Source organism: Sitophilus oryzae, unplaced genomic scaffold (genome assembly GCF_002938485.1).
Source record: "Sitophilus oryzae breed Bouriz unplaced genomic scaffold, Soryzae_2.0 scaffold_122_pilon_pilon, whole genome shotgun sequence".
Classification (NCBI taxonomy): domain Eukaryota; kingdom Metazoa; phylum Arthropoda; class Insecta; order Coleoptera; family Curculionidae; genus Sitophilus; species Sitophilus oryzae.
Window position 1 is genome coordinate 155,027 of NW_022145871.1, and position 22,368 is coordinate 177,394.

The following is a 22,368-nucleotide window of genomic DNA, read 5'->3' on the forward strand; positions in this document are numbered from 1 at the left end:
AAACAGATGTTTTTGACAAAGGTAATTTTTAACTTGTTAGTATGTTTATTTGTTAGTTAATTTTGTATCTGTGTTTTGTTGTATATCCTAAATCTTTTATTTGATCTTATACATTCATATAAGTTTTATTATTTATATCTATTTTTAAGGTCTGATGATGGCTAAATAGCCGAAACCGGTCACTAATAAAGATTTTTTTGACAGTTTCGACTTTGAATTGAATATAACATTAAGTTTTTACCATGGGCCACCACTCTGTGAAAATGAACAGACTCTTTAAGATATTTATAGCAAAGTGCTTGGTACTTAGAAACACTCAAATTCTTCTGAATAGACTAAAAAAATATAGCAACATCTATCAAACTAAGACATCAGTATAGTACCGTACAGCCGCGATTTTAAGAGCTCTAGGGGCCCGTAGTTCGGAAAAGTTCGAATCTTGTTCGCAAGGGCCCGGGAGGCTTGGGGCCCGTCGGTGACTTACCCCGATTGCACAGACGTTAAAATCGCCACTACTGATCGAAATAAAAAACGGCGTCCAGTTGGCTTGGAAATGACAATCGATAACATTCCCCATAAATTTTACATATAAAATGCCAGCAATCTTCATTTTCATAGCTATCGCTGACGCCGTTTTTTCGATCATATGATATAAATAAATAAAAACTGACGATGATGTTGCCTATCATAATCACACCTATAGTCCTGTACTTTTTTAGTAAATGCAACGAACGGTGCCGAACACCGAGTGCGATTTTTCGGAGCAATTAACCTATAAAACTACATTTTTAATTTATAGGTTAATTGCTCCGAAAAATCGCTGCTACTTGTCACAGTGCTTTTATTGGAGCAGTCGCAGAGCGTAGCAGCTCCACAAAAATCGCAGACTGGCCCACCTCTAATCCTGAATCCTGAACGCGCCCATTTGCTACGGTAAATCGACTCGACTGCTCGGGAACGATTGGCAACGCTGTAGCAGCCGCTGCTGCTGACTTCAGTAAAGTCATCCTGTCAATTTTTCGTGCTCCAAAAATAGAGGAATAAATAAAATTCGTTTAATTTTTCCGTAATTTTTTGTAAATTAAGAGTTTTTAGACTTCTTTGGTTCCTGTAAATAGCGTGTAAATTTTTGTTATGTTATAAAAAGACTGGTAAGTTGGTTTGTAAGGATATTACGAAAAAAAGAAAGTTGATAATTGCAAACAAAAGGTGAAGAAATGTCTATCAAAACACCAAAATATTCCTTGAGATATAATTCCAGAAATAATATATTATTTATATAGAGTATTTATTAATACCAGTTCAGGGTATATATTTTCATATATTGTTTTTAAAAATGTTTCGTTTTTTCATCATTATTATATAAACTTTTTCTAGTACCTATCAACTTTCTACCACAATTAACATTTTGTATACTTTTAAGATTTTCTTACTTTTTAACTGTTTTTAACTCTTACAGAATATGTGACATAAACATGTAGATTGATATATCATTGTTATTGTTCATTTTAGATTAAAACCACACACATCGGGGCAATGTCGAATAAGAATTCTATAAACTCAATAAATAACACGGGCTTGAAAACAGTTATTGATTTAGACCAAATATGGGGAGACTTAAATTTAGGTATAAGGCAAGTGTACAATCGAGAGAACATGTCTAAGAAAAGGTTTGTATATTATATCCATGAGTATTTTTTAGTTATGAATGTTATGATAAATGTTACAGATATATGGAGCTCTACACACATGTTTATAACTATTGTACATCAGTTCATCAACAACAAAACAATGGTAGAGGCGCAGCAAATTCGTCCACAAAGAACAAAAAGAATACTGTTGGTGGAGGTGCTCAACTTGTAGGCATGGAATTATACAAAAGACTTAAGGAATTTTTAAAAAATTACCTAATAAAATTATTAGATGTAAGCACATGTTTTTTTTATGCTACAAAATAATTAATATTAATTAATTATTTAAAACTATTATTATTTTGTAGTAATTAATAATTACTACAAAATAAATAAACTTAATTTATTTTGTATAATTGTTTAGGATGGCATACATAGAATGGATGAAGACGTTTTAAAGTTTTATACAGTGCAATGGGAAGACTACCAGTTTTGTAGCAAGGTTTGTTCACGATTCCATTATAAAGAAGACGATATCAATAAATAAATATTTTTAGGTGCTTGATGGTGTTTGTGCTTATTTAAATCGACACTGGGTTAAAAGGGAATGCGAAGAAGGTAGGAAGTATGTATATGAAATCTATCAGCTTGCTTTGGTGACATGGCGTGATCATCTGTTTAAACAACTTAATAAGGCTGTAAGTAAATGTCATTATTTAAACAGACTTATCTAAAACTTTTTTTTTTTAGGTAACTAATGCTGTTTTAAAGTTAATAGAAAAAGAACGCCACGGAGAAACAATTAACACCCGTCTAGTATCAGGTGTAATAAATTGTTATGTGGAATTAGGACTGAATGAAGAGGAACCAGGGGCTAAAGGTCCTAACTTAAGTGTATACAAAGAGAGCTTCGAAAATGTCTTCTTGGAGGACACAGAAAGGTTTTATACCAGGGAAAGTAATGCATTTTTGGCTGAAAACCCTGTTACAGAATACATGAAAAGGGTAATGAATTAAATAGCTTTGATACAACAGAATGCATGACACAACCTTAAATCACAATCTTATTTTAGGCCGAACAAAGACTTCAAGAAGAGCAGAAAAGGGTTCAGATATACCTTCATGAGACTACTAGTGAACGTTTAGCTAAAACATGTGAAAGAGTTCTTATTCAGAAGCATTTGGAACTGCTTCATTCAGAATTTAAGCAGCTTCTGGATGCTGACAAAGATGACGATCTTGGTAGAATGTATAGTTTGGTAGCGAGAATTCCTGACGGTTTAGGTTAGACATGAATAATTTTTACTGGGAAATTTTTAACATTTACTTTTTTTAGGTGAGCTTAGAGGCTTATTAGAACAGCACATTGCTGCTCAAGGTTTGGCTGCTATAGAAAAATGTGGTGAAAGTGCTCATAATGTAAGTTTATCTTTAGTAAGAGACATGAGTGTGACATCATTACTATTATTTTTTTTTCTGTGAACAGGACCCTAAAGTATATGTAAATACCATCCTAGAGGTGCACAAAAAATATAACGCTTTAGTATTAGTGGCTTTTGGCAATGACAGTGGTTTTGTCGCTGCTTTAGACAAGGTTAGTGTATATACTTTTGTCGTGTGTTTGTTAATATAATTTGTTAATAATTATTAGGCCTGTGGAAGGTTTATTAATACAAACGCAGTAACAAAATCAGCTAATTCTTCGAGCAGGTCCCCAGAATTATTAGCTAAATACTGTGATTTGTTGTTGAAGAAAAGCAATAAAAATGCTGAAGAGGCTGAACTAGAAGACACTCTTAACCAAGTTGTAAGTACATATATGGTGGGTTCATACAGCCAAATAAAATAAAATAAGAATAAAATAAAATAAAATAAGAAAGTTGGTTATATGGGATACCGTACATGCGTTCATACAGCCAAATAAAATAACAAATAAAATAAGAAGTCTTTATCTTTTAACTTCTTGTTTTATTTTATGTGAAAACGGCTTTGCGCACGCTTAATTCTAACCTACAAATATTTTCAGTTTGGATTTAATTTATTTTATAATTTCACATAAGTAAAATGTATAATATAGTAGGCAACGAATAAATAAATATACTATAAATAGTAAAATTACTATAAACAATCGTAAAAGTTAACTTTTATCCAGCCTCATCGTACTGCGCATGAGCAAATATATATTTCTTATTTTATTTTATTTGACTGTATGAATGCACACAAATAAGAATTCCTTATTTCTTATTTTATTTTATTCTTATTTTATTTTATTTGGCTGTATGAACCCACCAATATTCTATTTTTTCTTTTTCTAATAAGATTAGCACTGACTTTAATTTATTTATAGATGGTAGTTTTTAAATACATAGAAGACAAGGATGTGTTCCAAAAGTTCTATAGCAAGGTACAAAACGAAATTGGCATTTTTATGTATCAAATAATTATTTTAAATCTTTTTTCAACTAGATGTTGGCAAAAAGACTTGTGCAGCATATGTCAGCCAGCGACGATGCAGAAGCCTCTATGATCTCAAAATTGAAGCAGGCCTGTGGCTTCGAATATACTTCCAAACTGCAAAGAATGTTCCAAGATATAGGGGTTTCAAAGGATCTTAACGAACAGTTCAGAAACCATATGGCTAACTCAAACGAGACACTAGGTATTAATTTTTTTTATTATATTTTTTTTAGCACATTTAATTTGACTGCCTTTTTTTATTTAGGTATAGATTTTAGTATCCAGGTGTTATCCTCAGGATCTTGGCCTTTTCAACAAGGTGTTACTTTTGGATTGCCATCTGAGGTATGTTGAAAATATTTAATCTGCGGTACTATTCTTGCCATCGTTTATGTGTGCACCTTTGTGTATACGCATTACATGTATTGTTATATGGCTTTCTCGGAGATGCGAGTGGTCAGGAATAGATACCATAGGATGGTCAAGTAAAAAATTCTATGGGGTCTTCCATTAATTACGTTACGAGGTTATTAAAATACGCTTTATATATACGGTACTTTCCACCTTTTTATGTACTCTTTTGTTTGTGCATGTAATAAAGATTATTTTATTTTATTTTAATTACGTGAGGAAAGGGGGGGGGGGTTCTTTGGAACAGGATCTAGGTTTGGTTTGGTTTATTATCGAAACATTGGTTCGTTATTATCAAAACAGATGTTTTGAAACAGAAACTTTTTGAAACGTTTTATTTATACATTTTGTTAATATAAACAGTATAGGTTGAGACAATTTTTTATAATAAAAAAGACGTCATGGAGATGTTGCCAAATATAATATAATTATCACATTGTAGTTTTTTATTATATGATCACATTATTATACAGTGTAAAACAATCGGTTATTGTATCATAAATTTAGTAACAGCATTTAAACACTTCCAAGAATGTATTTTCGTAAGTATATAACAAAATTTTTTATTCAAAGCAAAATTATAAATTTATATTCATTCATGCTTATACGTATATTTTTGGGGTGGTATATTTCGTTTCCCATGATGTTTTTTCGCAATAGAACATTTTTTGTATTTTTCGAAAATTTTGGGGGACTTTTTTGAATTTTTCAGTTAAAAAACATAATATCTTGATAATATAGCAACATAGATATAGAGTAAATTTAGAGGAACAAAGTAAAAATTCAGTAATTTTTATAGTTTAAGCAAAACGTATTTATTTTAATTTACAAAAAAATAACTCAGCTATTTTGGACTTATTTATAAAATAGGAAAGAGAAAATATGTTTATTTTATCGAAATCTACCAGCCCTGAAAATATGTGAACTTATTTAAGATCCATCCCGTATAATATAGAGGATAATGGCAACGTCGGAAACAATTCGAAAAACTGTCTACCGCTACTGGCAACTGAAATAGGGAGAGTAGAAGTAGAATGGCGCAAGTACGGCATTAATTTACATTTTGGGACAGTTTCAAAAAATTGCTGTTCGGGCTATGACTAGGGGGGGGGTCCAAGCCGAATTTCACTAAAGCCGATTTCAAGCAAATAACCGTTGGTTATGGTTGACAAATAAAGAAAGCTTTAAACGTCAGTTGTCTAGCGAGTGATTGACAATTGACGTTTAAAGCACTGTTTATGTGTCAACCATAACAAACGGTCATTCGCTTGAAATTGGCTTAAATCTCACGTGGGGAAGAGAGCGTTGGCGTAACTACAGGGTGCCTCTTCCAGGTACTGCTGGGTACCCCCCAGAGAAATCTTGAATTTTGATTGAACGATGACTCTTGGTTAAATATTAATTTTTATTTGCTTGTCATGTAGTAAAAATGACTTTTTCCATTTTTGTTTAATTAATATTATTTTGCTTTGTTCAAAAAATGTTTTTTTTTACAAAATTTGTAGATAGATTTAAGTAATCCATGGGAACACGGGGTTAACCAAGTCTATCAAATTTATTGATAGAGAAATTAATGTAAACGTTTTATTCAAAAAATGTGTTTATTTTTATTGATATTATTCTTAATTTAAAAAAAAATCCCTGGGCCCCCCTAGGTTCAACTCTAGGCCCCCCCAGGGCGAATTGCTAGTTACGCTAATGGAAGAGAGAGGGGATTTCGGCAAATATCACGTAAATTTTTGGGACAGAAATAATCTAAAAATGTGAGAAAATCGAAAAAAAACTCGAAGTCTGACATAATTTTTCTGTATATTAAATTCCATGAATAAAAAAAAATAAAAAAAAGTACAGTTATTTAGAATTCATAAATCGAAACTGTAGTACCCGTTTCTTTTTTGGTTGAAAAAGGGGGGCAGTTTAAATTTCATAAGACGAGCTACTGAACATCGGTGTGCAAGTAACAATGGTTTAGAGTGGCTGAATCAGAGCGAAGGTGAAGGAGTAGATGATTTTACTGAAATCACATGGATTTGTTAATACATTATCTGTAGTTAGTATCAACAGTCACTCAAAGAACGCGCACTAGTCTCCATGGACAGAATTAGAATGAATGTTCTCTATTAATTTTAGTAGTTCTTATTTAAGTATTATTTAATTGTTATTGTGATTTTCGATTACAACCTCAAATACTAGTCTTAATTAGTCTTAATAAAAATAATAAAGGAAATTGTGTTTTTTAAATAACGCCTTTATACTCAAAATACAAATTTTCAAAGATCTCACGTGAGATATAGTGGAGGAGGGAGGGAGTCGATATAAATATCACATCTCACTAGTAGGGGAGGGGGGTCAAAATATCCCCAAAAACGCGTAAGCGTAATTTATGGACGCCCCCTAATGTAAAAAACTATTTTATACACGTAAAAAAAAGTTTCCTGTACAGGGTGTCCCATTTTAGTTGAAATCATACGGTATTTCCGTTATTCGTGAAGATAGAAGGGTGCGGTTTGCACAAGTCTGTCCCACTTTTTTTTATCAAACGGAAGATGCCGTAAACAAATTTTTCATAGCACTCTTCGTTTCTGAGCTACAGGATCTTTTTGAAAATTTTGCAATTTGGGACACTCCCTCTATCTCTGTTGTTGTTAAAGGTATCGAGAAGGTGAAAACTGTTTATTGTAAAACTTTTTACGTAGAATACAGTGGCGTAGTCTGCTATTCTACGAAAAGAATATTTTTAAAGATATGAACTAAAATTATGTTTTCTAAAACGGAACACCCTGTATATTTATAAATTACATGATTTGGCTTGCCATAAGCTTCTCAAAAATATATATCACTCTATATTTATTTTCACTATTTACTGCAATATTTAAAAAAATATATTAAAAGATTATATTTGGTTTGGTTTGGTTTGGTTTGGTTTGGTTTGGTTTGGTTTGGGCGATGATTGATAATAAAATAAACTAAATAATTATTAAATACTGATATCTGTCTCTTGTTTTATTTTGGGTGCCACTAATAAATTCTTTATACAGGTTGTCAATTTGTTTATTACTCGCGGCAAGAGCTTTATTGTTTGCGACGCGACGGGACGAGTCGGTAAAAAACCCTATAAGTGCACAAATAAGTGCATGCGTTCTCAATAGGCAGTGTTGCCATTCTGTTCCCCTATAAGTAACTGTCCAGTTAACAACCTGTATCTTAGGGAAACTTAACTCTCTATTCTCTAGAGCTATTTATAAATCTTGGAAGCTATTGTACCGTAACTTTTAGATATTCATATAGCTAATTTACGTGAAATATACTTTTAGTCAGTTGGGGCTCCCCCCCACAACTTTGAAAATATTAGAATTTTGTTAAATTACTATTTCTTAAATCAATGAATTGAAATCAATGGACCCATATGACCCCCATTTACTCCCTGATTCCCGGATTTTACCGTTCTTGGTTTCTGATTTTGAGGATTCTTGAAATATGAAATTTATCGTGGAAATTACAACAATGTCGAACACCTGGAAAATGCTTTAATAATGCAAGCTTTAAGATATTTGCAAATCCATCCCGTTGTAATAAATTCCCTTATAAAAAAAAGAAAAATATATTCAGAGATTCAGTGGTAACAGTTCAAAAGAAAAATTTATCAATCCCAAATAAAATTTTAATTTGTATGACTATTTTAGTAAATACCATTTTGATTTTTTTGTTATTTATCACAGCCTACTAATAAGATAGTTTTATATTTTAAATATTGCAGTAAATAGTGAAAATAAATATAGAGTGATATATATTTTTGAGAAACTCATAGCAAGACGGATCATATGATTTATAAATATACAGGGTGTTCCGTTTGAAAAAACATAACTTTAGTTCATGCTTTCAAAAATATTTTTTCGTAGAAAAACATATTACGCCACTGTATTCTAGGTAAAAAGTTCTACAAGAATTAGTTTTCAACTTCTCGATATCATCCATAATAACGGAGATACGGGGGCTGTCCCAAATTGCAAAATTTTCGAAAAGACCCTGTAGCTGAGAAACGAAGAGGGCTATGAAAAATTGTTTACAGCATCTTCTGTTTGACAAAAAAGTGGGACAGTTGGTTTGTGCAAACCGCATCCTTCTATCTTTACCTTTGAATAAGAAGACTAAGGAAGGAGCATAATGGTATCCATGTATTCATGCATGGTGGGCGGAAAAGCCACCATAAAAGCTCTCTAGGGTGGGGATCCTTGACAGTTCTGTTTGACGATTCATTTGACACATCTGAATTTGATTTGAAATTTTGTGGATTTGTCAGTCTTTACGGAGCTTATTTTATGTTATTTATTATTTATTCTACTACTGATAGTTGTAAAAAGGTAGTAAATCTAGATGGAAATTGTGGCAGAACTTAAATTAACAGTGACACTATCGCGATTTATCGCGATTTATTATATAAAAGACTCTAAAAATAGTTGGTTGTGTAGCGTGCGGTAGATCTCGACAAAAATTGAGTGAAATAATGGAACAACTTTTCGCTAGTAAGTGACTATATAATATACATACGTGTAGTAAACCGATCATTTATGAAATTCACTTAAATTAACTAAATTATATTTTTTTCTTGCATGTTTAGCTTTTATTTATTACTTGTCAAAGATTAGATGTCAAAGAATTTAGATACGTTAATTTGACTTACCTGCTTCAGTAGCGTATCGGATGTTTGTGTTAATAAATACTTATTATAACTTATCTATTTTTATTAGAATTATATATTTTTATAACAATTTTAACAACTACCAACATTTATTCACAACGTAAAATAAAACAACAAATTATTGAGTCTACCCCACGTCTACCCTACATCATAGTTTTACATTTTTTAAATAAAATTAGAACGACACTGATAAACCGGAATTTAAGTCGGCCATATTTGAGGCCCATCGTGGTGTACCTAAGATTTTTGATATGCTCCTTCCTTAGTCTTCTTATTCAAAGATCTTTACTAATAACGGAGATATCGTATGATTTCAACCAAAATGGGACACCCTATACAGTAGTTTTTCATTGTAAAAAATGTCCTAATTTTTATTTCAAAAAAATTTTTAGCTTGAAAGAAGTGTGAGTAGGTTTACAAATTTTTATGCCAGTCAGCATTCTGGTAGAAAGCTCAACTGGATGTATAACATGTCTAAAGGAGAACTGAACACAAATGCTTTTAAAAATAGGTATAAGAAGTTAAAAGAAAATCAACCTTTGTTTTTAATAATTCCGTATTTTTTTAATACAGGTATACACTGCAAGCAAGCACTTTTCAAATGGCTGTTTTACTACAGTTCAACGTATCAGATACTTGGACTGTGGCACAATTAGAGGAGAACACTCAGATCAAACAAGATTTTCTTATACAGGTTCTTGCTTTTATATCATAACCAGGGATGGGCGTGTAAAGAATCCGACCATCCCTGGGTTTTATGTGGCAGGTATTTTACGTGTTATGAAATTGTAAAAGGTCTACATCCACAGATTTGTAGAGTTTTTCTAGAAACGCTGTTATCTGTTATTGATCTTTGCATGATCTTTTTAAAAAGATATTTTTACTAATAGACAGTTAATGCAAGGCACAACATTTATAACCCCTATGGTTGCATTGTCATGTAAACAAAAATTAAGGAAAGAATTTACAATTAGTATTTCAAGGAGTACGTAATTAACGTTAGCATGGCACCTATTTATATAATTGATTTCTGAAACGTTTTTTTTTTAATTTCAAAACTGTCAATGTCAATTTTTACAGACTTGGTTTCTAACATCTTTTTAAATAAAACGAACATAAAATTTAAATATATTGTTACGGATTCCGTGGGTCCACTATTTAAACTCACGATAAAATACTTAACGAATTTATTTGTCTCACTCTGTACACACAACTTATACTATTTACAACACAATTTATGCAACTACTATTACTCTAACGGTATTTCGCGGTATTTTCAAACTTCAGACTTCAGACTATCTTCAGACTTCCAACTGTCAAAGCGCGGGCCTTATATACCCCTGGCGATGGTTTCTGGAATTTTCTAAAGAATTCTATAATTTTCTTTTACTTTCTGGCGAATGCACCAGGTTCCTCAATGCACGTTGCGATTATTTAGCAGTATGCAGTTATGCAACCAGTAATACACCTTGACATTGCCCCTTCTCAAATTTGATCGTCCCGATCAAGGTTTCCTGTCTGGTATCTCTTCAATCGATCCAGATGAACTACTTTCATCTTACTTCTAGGGCTGCGTTGAATCCGGTACACAACATCATTTATCCTCTTGATGACTGTATAAGGACCTTCCCATGCTGGAGTTAACTTTGGGGACCTCCCTTTCTTGCGCTGTGGGTTATATAACCATACCATATCGTCCTGTTGAAATCCCGTAGAATTAGCTCTGAGGTCGTAACGAGCTTTCATCCGGTCACTGGCTAGCGTAATCTTACTTCTCACGGCCTTATGAATTCCCAATAACCTTTCCTTCAGTTCATCCGCGTAGTCCTCTACGTTCGTGGTGCTGTCGTCTGGTGATCCGAACACCAAGTCACAAGGCAACCGTAATTCTCGACCAAATAAAATCTTCGATGGTGAAAGTCCGGTGGTGTTGTGAACTGCACTTCTATATGCCATTAGGAATAGTGGTATATGCTGATCCCAATCTCTTTGATGTTCATCCACCATTTTCGAGAGATGTTCTTCAATGGTCTTATTGAATCTCTCGACCATCCCATCAGACTGCGGATGTAAAGCTGTTGTCCTAGTCTTGTGAATACCAAGCAGATCACACATCTTCTGGAACAGTCTTGACTCGAAGTTCCTTCCTTGGTCAGTGTGAAGCTCTAAAGGAATTCCAAATCTACTGAAGACATTATTGACTAATACTTCAGCTACAGTCGATGCTTCTTGGTTTGGAATGGCAAAAACTTCTGGCCATTTACTGAAATAATCCATCGCCACTAAAACGTACTTGTTGCCCTTGTGCGTTTCAGGGAATGGGCCTGCAATGTCAACAGTGTTTCATTTTTCTCCTAGATCGAGTGCTTGATCCTTGGCTAGCTGCACAAGTTTTACATTGTCGACACCATTTCTTGACATCTTCGCAATAATCCACCCAGTAAAAACGATCTCTCAGCTTGCTCAAGGTCTTGTTTACTCCAAGATGGGCTCCAGTTTTACCACCGTGAATTTCTTCCAATACCTGGGTAACTTTCTTCCTTGGTACCAGTAACTGAGTTGTTACTGTCCTGCCATCTGCACTTTCCCACGTGCGCTTTAACAATCCATTCTCAATCACCCGTGAATTCCACTGAGCCCAGAGAGCTTTGAAAACCAGCCCTCTGTCCGCAATATCCTGCCACGGTGGTCTCTCGCCGTTACCTTCCTTGAGCCGTAGTATTGCTCCGATGTCTGGATCTTCCATTTGATCTTTCCTCAATTGTGCCGTCGTCCACTGTTCATCGGTTCCAAGTTTAAAACTCCTTATCATGACAGTGTCTTCACGTTGTTCCCTTTTACAGCAGTGCTTACAATCGGTTTGACAGGGTCTTCTGGATAAACCGTCTGCGTTACCATGCATTTTTCCAGACGATGTTGGATGGTAAAGTGATACTGTTGGAGCTTCTCGAGCCATCGTGCTATTTGACCTTCAGGTTGTTTCATCTCCATAAGCCACTTGAGAGCCGCATGATCTGTCCTAATTAAAAATTCTTGGCCGTACAGATATTTATGAAAATGATCAACTGCCTTCACAATTGCTAGCAGCTCCTTCCGGGTAACGCAGTAATTCCTTTCTGGTTTGGATAGAACTCGACTGTAATATTCTATCACTCGTTCTTCGCCATCTTGCACTTGTGATAGCACTGCACCTATGCCGATATTGCTGGCGTCGGTATCCAGGATATACCTCCCTTGTTGTTGCGGGTAGGCTAGAATAGGACTTGAACATAAAGCCGCCTTAAGTCTTCCAAAGGCTACATCACAATCGGTGTTCCATTCGTAGCCGACTTCATCACCTGTAAGTCTATGTAAGGGTGCAGCTATATTGGCAAATCCCTTGACAAATCTTCTGTAATAGGTGCATAAACCCAGAAAACTTCTAAGTTCATGTTTGTCGCGAGGTTTAGGCCAATCCTTGATTGCAGCGATTTTCTTCTGATCGGTGTAAATTCCGGCTGCCGAAACTACATGACCCAAGAATTCCACTTGTCGCTGTTCAAGTACAGGTGCGCATTCCTTATGCGGCCGAAGACTTCTTCTAAATTTCGCAAATGCTCCTCAAAAGTTCTTCCCATAACCAATACATCGTCGAGGTAAACCAAGCACGTTTTCCAAGTTAATCCTCTTAACACCACCTCCATGAGACGTTCGAAAGTGGCTGGAGCATTGCATAATCCAAACGGCATGACCTTGAATTGATATAGTCCGTTTCCTGTAGAAAAAGCCGTCTTTTCTTTGTCTTCCTCGTCTGGACCAACTTGCCAGTATCCACTCTTTAAGTCGAGAGTGGATAACCAGCACGAACCTGCCAGAGTTGTTAATGTGTCATCTATACGTGGCAGTGGGTAGCTATCTTTCTTAGTGACGTCATTGAGCTTCCTATAATCCACGCAGAATCGTGTACCACCATCTTTCTTCGTCACCAAAACAACAGGAGATGACCATGGACTTGATGATTCTTCGATTATTCCATCTTCTAACATCTTATCTACCATTGTCTCGATTTCTTGTTATTTGGAAAGGGACACCCTTCTAGGACGTTGTCGAATCGGCTGAGCATGACTAGTATTAATCCGGTGCTTCAAAAAATCCGTTCTTCCACTGTTGTTCTTCTCAAAAATACTGCCATGCTTTAGCAGGAACTGCTTGGCCTTCTGTTTCTCCTCAGGTGTTAGGTGATCCCATGGCTGTTCTAGATGTTTTAGTGTTTCTTGGGATGCCTTTTGTGTAACAGCTGACGACACTTCATCACATCGGGTGACACTTCTTACAGGTTCGCAGATGGCTATCTTGTCACCTTTTTGAATCTTGACACAATTCGGGAAAACATTCGCAACTCTGATCGGTATATTCTTGTCGGTGTTCACCAATGATTTTCCTACTAAGTACCTATCTTGTTTCTTGTCGACACTTTGTACCAGTCCAACACAGCACCCAGCGATTTTCTCCACTTTACCGAATATGATCTTCTCGGTATTACCAGGTATCACCACGTTTCCGCTGATCTTACATCCATTCTTCCTGATCCCTCGTCTGGAGATAACATAAACTCTTCATTTCCGATATTCAGGATATTTCTCTGGTGATCGAACGAAAATCCATGTTGACGAATCACATCCATGCCCAAGATGAAGTCACCTTCAATATCTGCCACTAAGACGCTATGCTGGAACTTCAAATTTCCTAACTTCAGTTCGACGATAGCCTCTCCCCGTACAACGGCCATTTCCCCGTAACTGTACGTAAACACACTCTTCTTCTCAGAGGCATCAGCTTCAACCCTTGCACTGAGTTGGCCCGTACCAACGATACCATAGCGCCAGTGTCCACTGTCATTCGGATTCTCCTACCATTGACCTTCCCGTCGATCACCAAACTGTCAGCGGTTCTTCCTAAACTCCTAATGGAAAAAATCCTGGGGGCTCTGTTCTCCCCAGTCAAGACTTGCCCCTTAGTATTGACTGATTTTAGTTTTCCTGGTGCCTACGTTCTCTGGATGGTGAACGGGATCGCATTTGAACGCGGCAATCCCGTTTAATGTGGCCATTCCTGCCCCATCTAAAGCACCTTATGTCCTGGGATCTTCTATGGTTCTCTGTCTGGGTGTTGTTGCTACCCTTGTTCACTAGTAACTCACATAGTTTACTAAACATCTCCTCCAAACGTATGTGAGAACTTCCGGGCTGTTCCTCGACCGTTACCGATCTTATCTTCGGTCTAGGGATGGCGCTAAAAGCAGCTTCAATTTCTAGCGCCCTGACCAGTGCTTCGCTGCTGGTAGAAAATCGGGATATTTGCAGCGCCCTCTGTAATTCGTTGTCCCTCAGTCCGCTGATAAAGCACTGAGCAGCGAGTTCCTCCCTAAATCCTTCCGGTGCTTCAGGATACGCTAGGTGTACCAGCCGACGTAAGTCTGCTTCAAATTCCTGCAGACTCTCTCCGGACCTCTGCAGGCGTGTCTTGATCTGTGCCTGGTAAAGTTGGCGTCGATGTTGGTCGCCATATCTTCTGTCCAGTGCAGCGACCAAAGTTTGGTATTCCTGCTGTTGGGCTGCAGGAATAGTTTGCAACAGTTCCAGGGCAGGGCCACGCAGCGCGATGACAAGTGCCGCTGCTTTCTCCTGGTCAGTCCATCCGTTGGCAGCGGCGGCTGCTTCAAACTGGCGGTGGTACATCGTCCAGGTGGTTTGTCCATCGTAGGTCGGGGCCTTGAGGTTCGCAGTTCCATGAACGCCAGGTGTCTTTACTTGTACCTTGGTCTTCTGTAGGTCCATCTCTAATTTTTCCATTTTCTGCTGAAGGCGTTCCTCAAGATCTTCTACGGCTTCTTGAAGGTGGATGTCTTGCCTTTTTTTCAGTTCTTCAAAGTTCTTCTTAAATCGGTTTTGATCTTCTAATTTTTCTTTCTGGCGACGCACTTCTAAATCTTCAACAATTTTCTCCAACCGTTCTTGTCTAATTTCTTGATTTTCAAGAATTTTCTGAAGCCGGTCCTGTTCTTCTTGTTTGTCGTGCTCTCGTTGAACTTTGAAATCTTCGAGAATTTTTTCAAGCCGGTCCTGTTCTTCTTGTTTGTCTTGTTGTCGTTGAATTTTCAAATCTTCGAAAATTTTGTCTTGCCGGTCCTGTTTGACCTTTCTTTTGACGCGCTTCTAAACTTTCTAACATTTTTTCTTGATTTTCCATAAGTATTTTCTGTAGACGGTCTTGTTCCTCTTCTTTCTCTCTTCTCATATTCTCCATAAAATCGCCCAATAATTTGCTTACTTCCTCCATTTTCTTCGCTTGCTCCCTTGTACCAACCATAAAAATACTTAAATTCGGTCTAAAAATCTTCCAATCCACTTAATTTCTTCTTAAAATCCTCTTGAGTCGCACTTCCGACACCAATTGTTACGGATTCCGTGGGTCCACTATTTAAACTCACGATAAAATACTTAACGAATTTATTTGTCTCACTCTGTACACACAACTTATACTATTTACAACACAATTTATGCAACTACTATTACTCTAACGGTATTTCGCGGTATTTTCAAACTTCAGACTTCAGACTATCTTCAGACTTCAACTGTCAAAGCGCGGGCCTTATATACCTCCTGGCGATGGTTTCTGGAATTTTCTAAAGAATTCTATATAATTTTCTTTTACTTTCTGGCGAATGCGCCAGGTTCCTCAATGCACGTTGCGATTATTTAGCAGTATGCAGTTATGCAACCAGTAATACACCTTGACAATATTATGTATATTTGTCGTAGGTATGAAAAAAGTAAAATATAAAATGGACAAATGCTACTTAAAAACTGCCACTTTTAGTTTGGCAATACTAACGTAACATTTCTTTTTCACAAATAATATCCCACAACACTAAAACTATCGAAACTTCCGCTGCTGACAACAAAAACTGAAAAATGTAACAGCACTCTTTCTTTTGAACCATATCAAAATTACACTATTACGTGATAATCTGCTAACTCCATTTTTTACGTTAATAAGTTTTTTATACCATTAGAAAGAGAAAAAAATACTCTATAAGTAGGGAAAGCAAATACATTTTTTCCCATTAAAGAAAATTTGCAATTTTAACTCAATAATATCTGCTAACTCCCAGTGATCTGAAATAGCCACCGAAATGCTGCTAAGTCCATAATTTCCGTTACGATCACGCTAAAGCAAACACACGGATTCTTACTCGTATGTTTCTTTAGGACAGTATTTCGATCCAGAGTCGCACTAGGCCAAAGGGGCCCGGGTGGCAATGTAAGAAGGGGCCCGTGTGGATTTTTTTGTGTATTTTTTCGCCTTACGTTTTGGTCAATTTTTCCCTATTATATACAGAGTGAGTCTTAAATAAATGCAAATATTTCTAGGGGTAGTATATTTCGACCTAAGGAATACGATTATGAGGTTTTTTGGTCGAATTTTTTTTTGGAAAGTCTGGAATTTTTTTAAAAAAAATTTTGGATTTTTTTTTATTTTTTTATTTTAAAAACATACTTTGTTTGTAATATGGCAAGATTAAATTTACAAGAAAGAAAATCCAATGATTCTCAAAATTATAGCAAAAAATTGGAAATTTTAAACGTGAAATAACTCGGTTGTTTTGGATTTATTTGAAAAAACGGTAAAGAGAAAATATGTTTCTTTTATTGAGATTTACCAGCCCTGAAAATATTTGCACTTATTTAAGACTCAACCTGTATATAAATCAGGGAACTACCCTAATGCAAGGTAAACCAATGCAATGCAAATGCCATAATGCAATGCAAATGCAAATATTGTTAAGAATAAATAATGAACTATAAAGGGGGCGCGCGAAGACTGGGGCTCCCCTATAGTTATATATAGAATATCTGCGTCGATCCGTTCTGTAAATACGGGGTATCCGTAAAGGGTAAGGGGAAAAATGAAATTCTCTATATACAAGCAATTCATCGGTGTGCTATAAATAGTTTAAATGACATTACTTACTTGTACAAGAATTTCCATAATACCTGATCAGTTTTATTTTTTTTCACGTTTTTCCGCATAAATGATACATAATTTTTATAAAAATTAAAAAAATAAGGAGAAAAATAATAAAAATTTAATAAAATCTGTAAAATTAGGAATAATGGAGTTAGCAGTTTATCACATTTCACGGACGATTATGTTTTGCTTTTGAAATTATATAAAATATAATAGAATTATCTAATTACTTACTAATTATAACTTGCGAATTTTAATATTTTAACTTCTCTGTGACAATAATTAACTTTTTGTTATCAAGATTACATTTTAGACGGCAACTGACATATATGTCATAACATTTTGATTTTAAATATGTATGTCAACTTTATATCAAGAAAACCAAGACATGACATATTATAACCTAAAAAGTCAAAATGAAAATTCACGGCGAATATTCGCAAAAATTAAATCAGTTTCAATATTATCGCCCCCCAGATTTTAAACTATGCAAATTCGCAAAATATTAAAACAACTTTCTGTCAATTTTGCCGCCTCTGTATTCTTTTGAAATCGACAATAACAACAATATTCGCAATTCGTCTACAGTCTATTTTATTAGTCTTACATTTTTTACCTGTATTTTCTGACAAAACGTAAAAAAAATGAGATGCGTAAACGCTTATCCATGTCACCACTGGTCAGGTTGACTTCAAATACTTTATATTTTCATTCATTAATTCTAAATTTGTCTTATACCAGGTTATTCAAATTTTACTCAAGGCAAAATTAGTGGTTTGCGATGAAGACGAGAACGACATTACAGGGAATTCCACTGTATCTGTCAATTTAGGATTCAAAAAGTAATATTTACTTTCTTTTAAGGTAAGGCTTTAAATTTATCGTCTTTTGTTTTTAGTAAAAAACTGCGCGTCAACATTAACATACCCATGAAAACCGAACTGAAAATGGAACAGGAAACCACACATAAGCACATTGAAGAAGACAGAAAACTATTAATTCAAGCAGCTATAGTTAGAATAATGAAAATGAGAAAGGTAAGTTTGAACACCCTGTCAAATAGGTGTAGAATAATGATCTGAAGTATTTTTAATTAACGAATTATTATGTTTTTGTAGGTACATCAGCATCAACAGCTTGTAGCTGAAGTGCTTAACCAATTATCATCCAGATTTAAGCCAAGGGTTCAGACTATTAAGGTAAGTGTTTTTATAAATTTGGAAATTAATGGTAATTATTTAAATTTAATAACAACAGATAAGCTACTAGAACAACTAAATAAAATTCATAAAATTAACAATCTAATTAATTTTGACAAGTATAGTCTGTCCAATGAGAGGATCCATGATAGTGACCGTTCTGTGTGTCAGTTTAATTCGCAGGTAAATTGTATTTTCTGTCGTCTGTCGAAATATTCCCGGTTTCATTGGACAGGGTATAGTAAAAAAGTATAAAAACAACTATACATTTTTCAGGGCTGTAGGTTCATTTGAAGAATAAGTATAATTATAATCCAGTGGCTTTGATAAATTTTTGAAGTGAAACTTCTTTACGCGTTTTGGGAGTAAAAATTCAAGGCAGTGACACACGAGGTTGCGAAAGGACTTGGTAACGGCAGTGTTGCCACAGCTACACTAAATTCAGGGTAGATCTACCCATTTGTAAAACAATTTAACTCGCTCTGGGTAATGGTTTATGCCATACGCGGCTAGGAAAATCACCATAATAAACTTGATACTGTACCTGTGTACGAATATCCTCTATTTGTGTGCTAGGAATTAAATTTTTATGCACATTTTCATTGGTAGGCTTGTAGCTTCTGAATAACGGTGTAGGTAAAAAATCCGGCTCAATTGCCAGCTTAGAATTAGAATTAGTAACTCGCATTTTCATTGAAGGACACCGTCATATTTATTTCAAACCAATAACCAACGAGAATGTTCGTATATTTAATAAAATTACTGTAAATCACTATAAATAATTAATATAAGTAATAAATAATGAACAAAATATTTAAACAAAAACAGACCACAGATCACACGAATTGTTGGTTAGTAATAGTATTTTGGTTTAATGGCCACAGCTGCCAGGGCTATCCGGCCGAATGATAGAATTAAATGTCTACGAAACTTATATCTCTATCTTGAAGGCTTACGTAATGATAGATGAGGACCACCATAGAAGCGAGTCCGGGAAATCCCATACCCCGACTGTTGAACAAAATGTTACCAAACGAAAATCCTGTGAAAAATTATATTTCATATGTTAAATTTAATAACTATTTTATAAAAGGCAGTAAGTGATTGACATAGTCTATCTACTAAAGCAGGAAATGTATTGCATTCAAAAGGAATATGGTTTAACGTTTCAATTTCTCCACAATCGCAAAAGGAATAGGAAATTTACACCTATACGATGTAAATGGGATGGAATTAGACAATGTTTACTTCTTAACCTGAAGAATGATGCTAATCTTTTTCTGGGAAAATCTTTTAATGATCTAAACCATATTATGCTTTAGTAAGGACAAGTAACAATTTCTGCATAATTTTTTCCTTTTGTACGCGATATCATCTCCTTCCATTTGCCTTTCCATAGTGACCAAAATGTTTCCAATCCAATCATTAGGATTAAAATCAGTAAACTAAAATATAAATTCTGTGTCTCGACCACAGGTAACGTACAAATGTCTGGACCATGTTCAAAATTTCTTCTCTTAAGTAAATTTAAAGGGGGGTTAATATTATTAGGCATTTCCCTAAAAATGTGTATTTTGGGTGGAACTCCACTACTAAAAATTCACAAAAAAAGAACTTTTGTTCTAAATTAATATATAGATATACAGGGTGGACCGAACTGTATTCCGGAAACTTCGGCAGCATAGTCTGCAGATAAAAATATCTAAAAAATTGGTATAAATGTATGTCCTAAAATGCTTAGTTTCGAAGACACAGGGTGTAGAAGTTTCATTTTTATTTCGATTTTTTCCATATAATTTCTGAAGTAATGTCAATATTTGGATGAAAATTGGTGGATGGTGGTTGGTGGTGGATTTTTAACAAGATAAATCTTATTTTGATGTCAAAATGACTCCTATTTATAGGGGGTGGCGCCTACATGTGTGAATGAAAAAGTATACATTTCCGTGATTTTCTACGTAATTTTTTTTTTTTTTTGATAAAAAAATAAACTTGTTCTGTAGATAGTTTTGACTGAAATGATAAATTTGGGAACTTTTTTTTATATTAATCAAAAATTTTTCTTCTAAAAAATGATGATAAAACAGATTCTGTTGAATTTTTGACACAAAAACATTTCAAATTTATGATTTCAGTCTAATAACTATTTAGTCAACATGTTTAATTTATGTCAATGATGACAGGTATTGATAATTTCGATTCAAAATATCTCGAGAACCATTACTCATAGCGATTTTTACCAAGAGACCTTTTTTACGTAAAAAAAGTCGTAAATGTGTATTTTTTACTCAGTAGTTTTATACAGGTACGGACGAAAAATTATTACTTTTCAAACCAGTTAAAAAATTGTGAGTGGCGCCCTCTACAAGTAGAAGTCATATTGACATCAAATCCCGGAATACAGTTCGGACCACCCTGTATATTTGGATAAGATCAACGAGATCAACATAAGATTATAAAGCTAGAATAGTATACGGTTTTATATTAACTGTAATTTTTCGAAGTTTATAAAAAGCATTCATAAAAAAATGTATATCCCTTCAATTTAATAGATGTTAATATGAAGTTCCACTTCAAATATGCACATATAGTGCACACACTCTTTTTTTTTTAATTTTCAAACACAAGCACAGTTACATAGTTTATTATATTTATTTTATTCTTATATTTATTTTCAGAAATGCATAGACATACTTATTGAAAAGGAGTATTTGGAGAGAACCGAAGGCCAGAAAGACGAATACAAGTATTTGGCATGATAGGGCTCATTTTTCACAATATGTTAATTTATTATCTGACTTTGTATCCGTAACGTTTGTTTTTTTACATTTATTGTTATTACTGCACTATTTCTCAGTTATAAATTGGATTGTGTCGATTGAAATTTTTATCATTGTCGAGATACTCGAAAATTTGAGATTCCTTTTGTAAAAAAAGAATCTCGCTCAAAAAATATGTGCATGCTGAGAGTTGAGTGATATAAACATGTATGTATAACTGTGTAAATAATTAGGGTTGTATTGAATTTAAATATTGAATAAAATCGCTAAGTTATAAGTCGAATATACTTATATATTGGTGGAAATTTTGAGTGCTTGTCATATCTAAAGATCTCTCGTATATCAAGATCATTCACCTAACTTCAAACTACAATTATTTTCAATTTTTATTCACAGATTATTTTTACCTAGTCAAGTCGTTTTATATTTTATTGAAATTTTTTTGTCAATGTATTTTTAATTTTTTATCAGATTTTTATTCTTATAAAAATACAAAATCATGGATAATTTTGTTGATACATTCTTATATTTTATCTTGCATTTTATGTCTTTTATTTTTAATATATAACATTACAGCCATTTGATTTTTAGATATGACAGACGTTTTTGAAATTCTTTGGAACCCAAATGTTATTTTGTATATTACTGAATAATTGATTTTTTGTTTCTTAAAAGATGTTCAGTAAGGTGTCCGTTATTTCCCAAGTTGATTTTTTTTGCTGCCTATTAATTTTTAATTTAAACCGTGCCGGAATCATGATACTTCTCCCGTTTAAATAACATGGGATTTTCTGACATATTGCATTTAAGTTTTTTATCTCCAAAGCAAATGAACCTACAGCTTCGACAAAGACAGATTCTAATACAAAATTTTACGCTCTACAAAAAAGGTCTCTTTGGTTTTTTTTTCATAAAAACATTCGCTTAAAAGTTATTCGCGGTTGTTATGCACCGAGTTTATAATCAAATTTTTCTATCATTCATTGCAAATTCTAATTGCGCCTTTTGATTTTGACTAAAAAAGGATCTAGAGCCATACTTTTTCCAATAAAACAATATTTCTTTACCAACTTAATACGGAAAACTAATATTGCGCCATCTATGATAAATTCATCAAAATTATAATTCGTTTATTGAATTCGAATGTTTTTATGGAAAAATCCAAAGATACCTTTTTTGTA

At 34.2% G+C, this 22,368-nt stretch overlaps 1 protein-coding gene across 1 annotated transcript; it reads left to right on the forward strand.

Annotated features, from left to right (window-relative positions):
* Positions 1 to 943: 943 nt before the first annotated feature.
* LOC115874148 (cullin-1-like) lies at positions 944 to 21,743 on the forward strand. The gene is made up of 19 exons (XM_030889242.1): positions 944 to 1,151; positions 1,513 to 1,670; positions 1,730 to 1,925; positions 2,056 to 2,133; positions 2,189 to 2,329; positions 2,382 to 2,636; positions 2,705 to 2,915; positions 2,968 to 3,050; positions 3,118 to 3,225; positions 3,283 to 3,438; positions 3,979 to 4,035; positions 4,098 to 4,290; positions 4,354 to 4,433; positions 9,591 to 9,709; positions 9,772 to 9,892; positions 17,950 to 18,050; positions 18,107 to 18,245; positions 18,327 to 18,407; positions 21,086 to 21,743. The coding sequence occupies exons 2-19, from the start codon at positions 1,537 to 1,539 to the stop codon at positions 21,164 to 21,166; spliced, it is 2,334 nt and encodes a 777-aa protein (XP_030745102.1). The 5' UTR covers positions 944 to 1,151; positions 1,513 to 1,536; the 3' UTR covers positions 21,167 to 21,743.
* Positions 21,744 to 22,368: the final 625 nt, after the last annotated feature.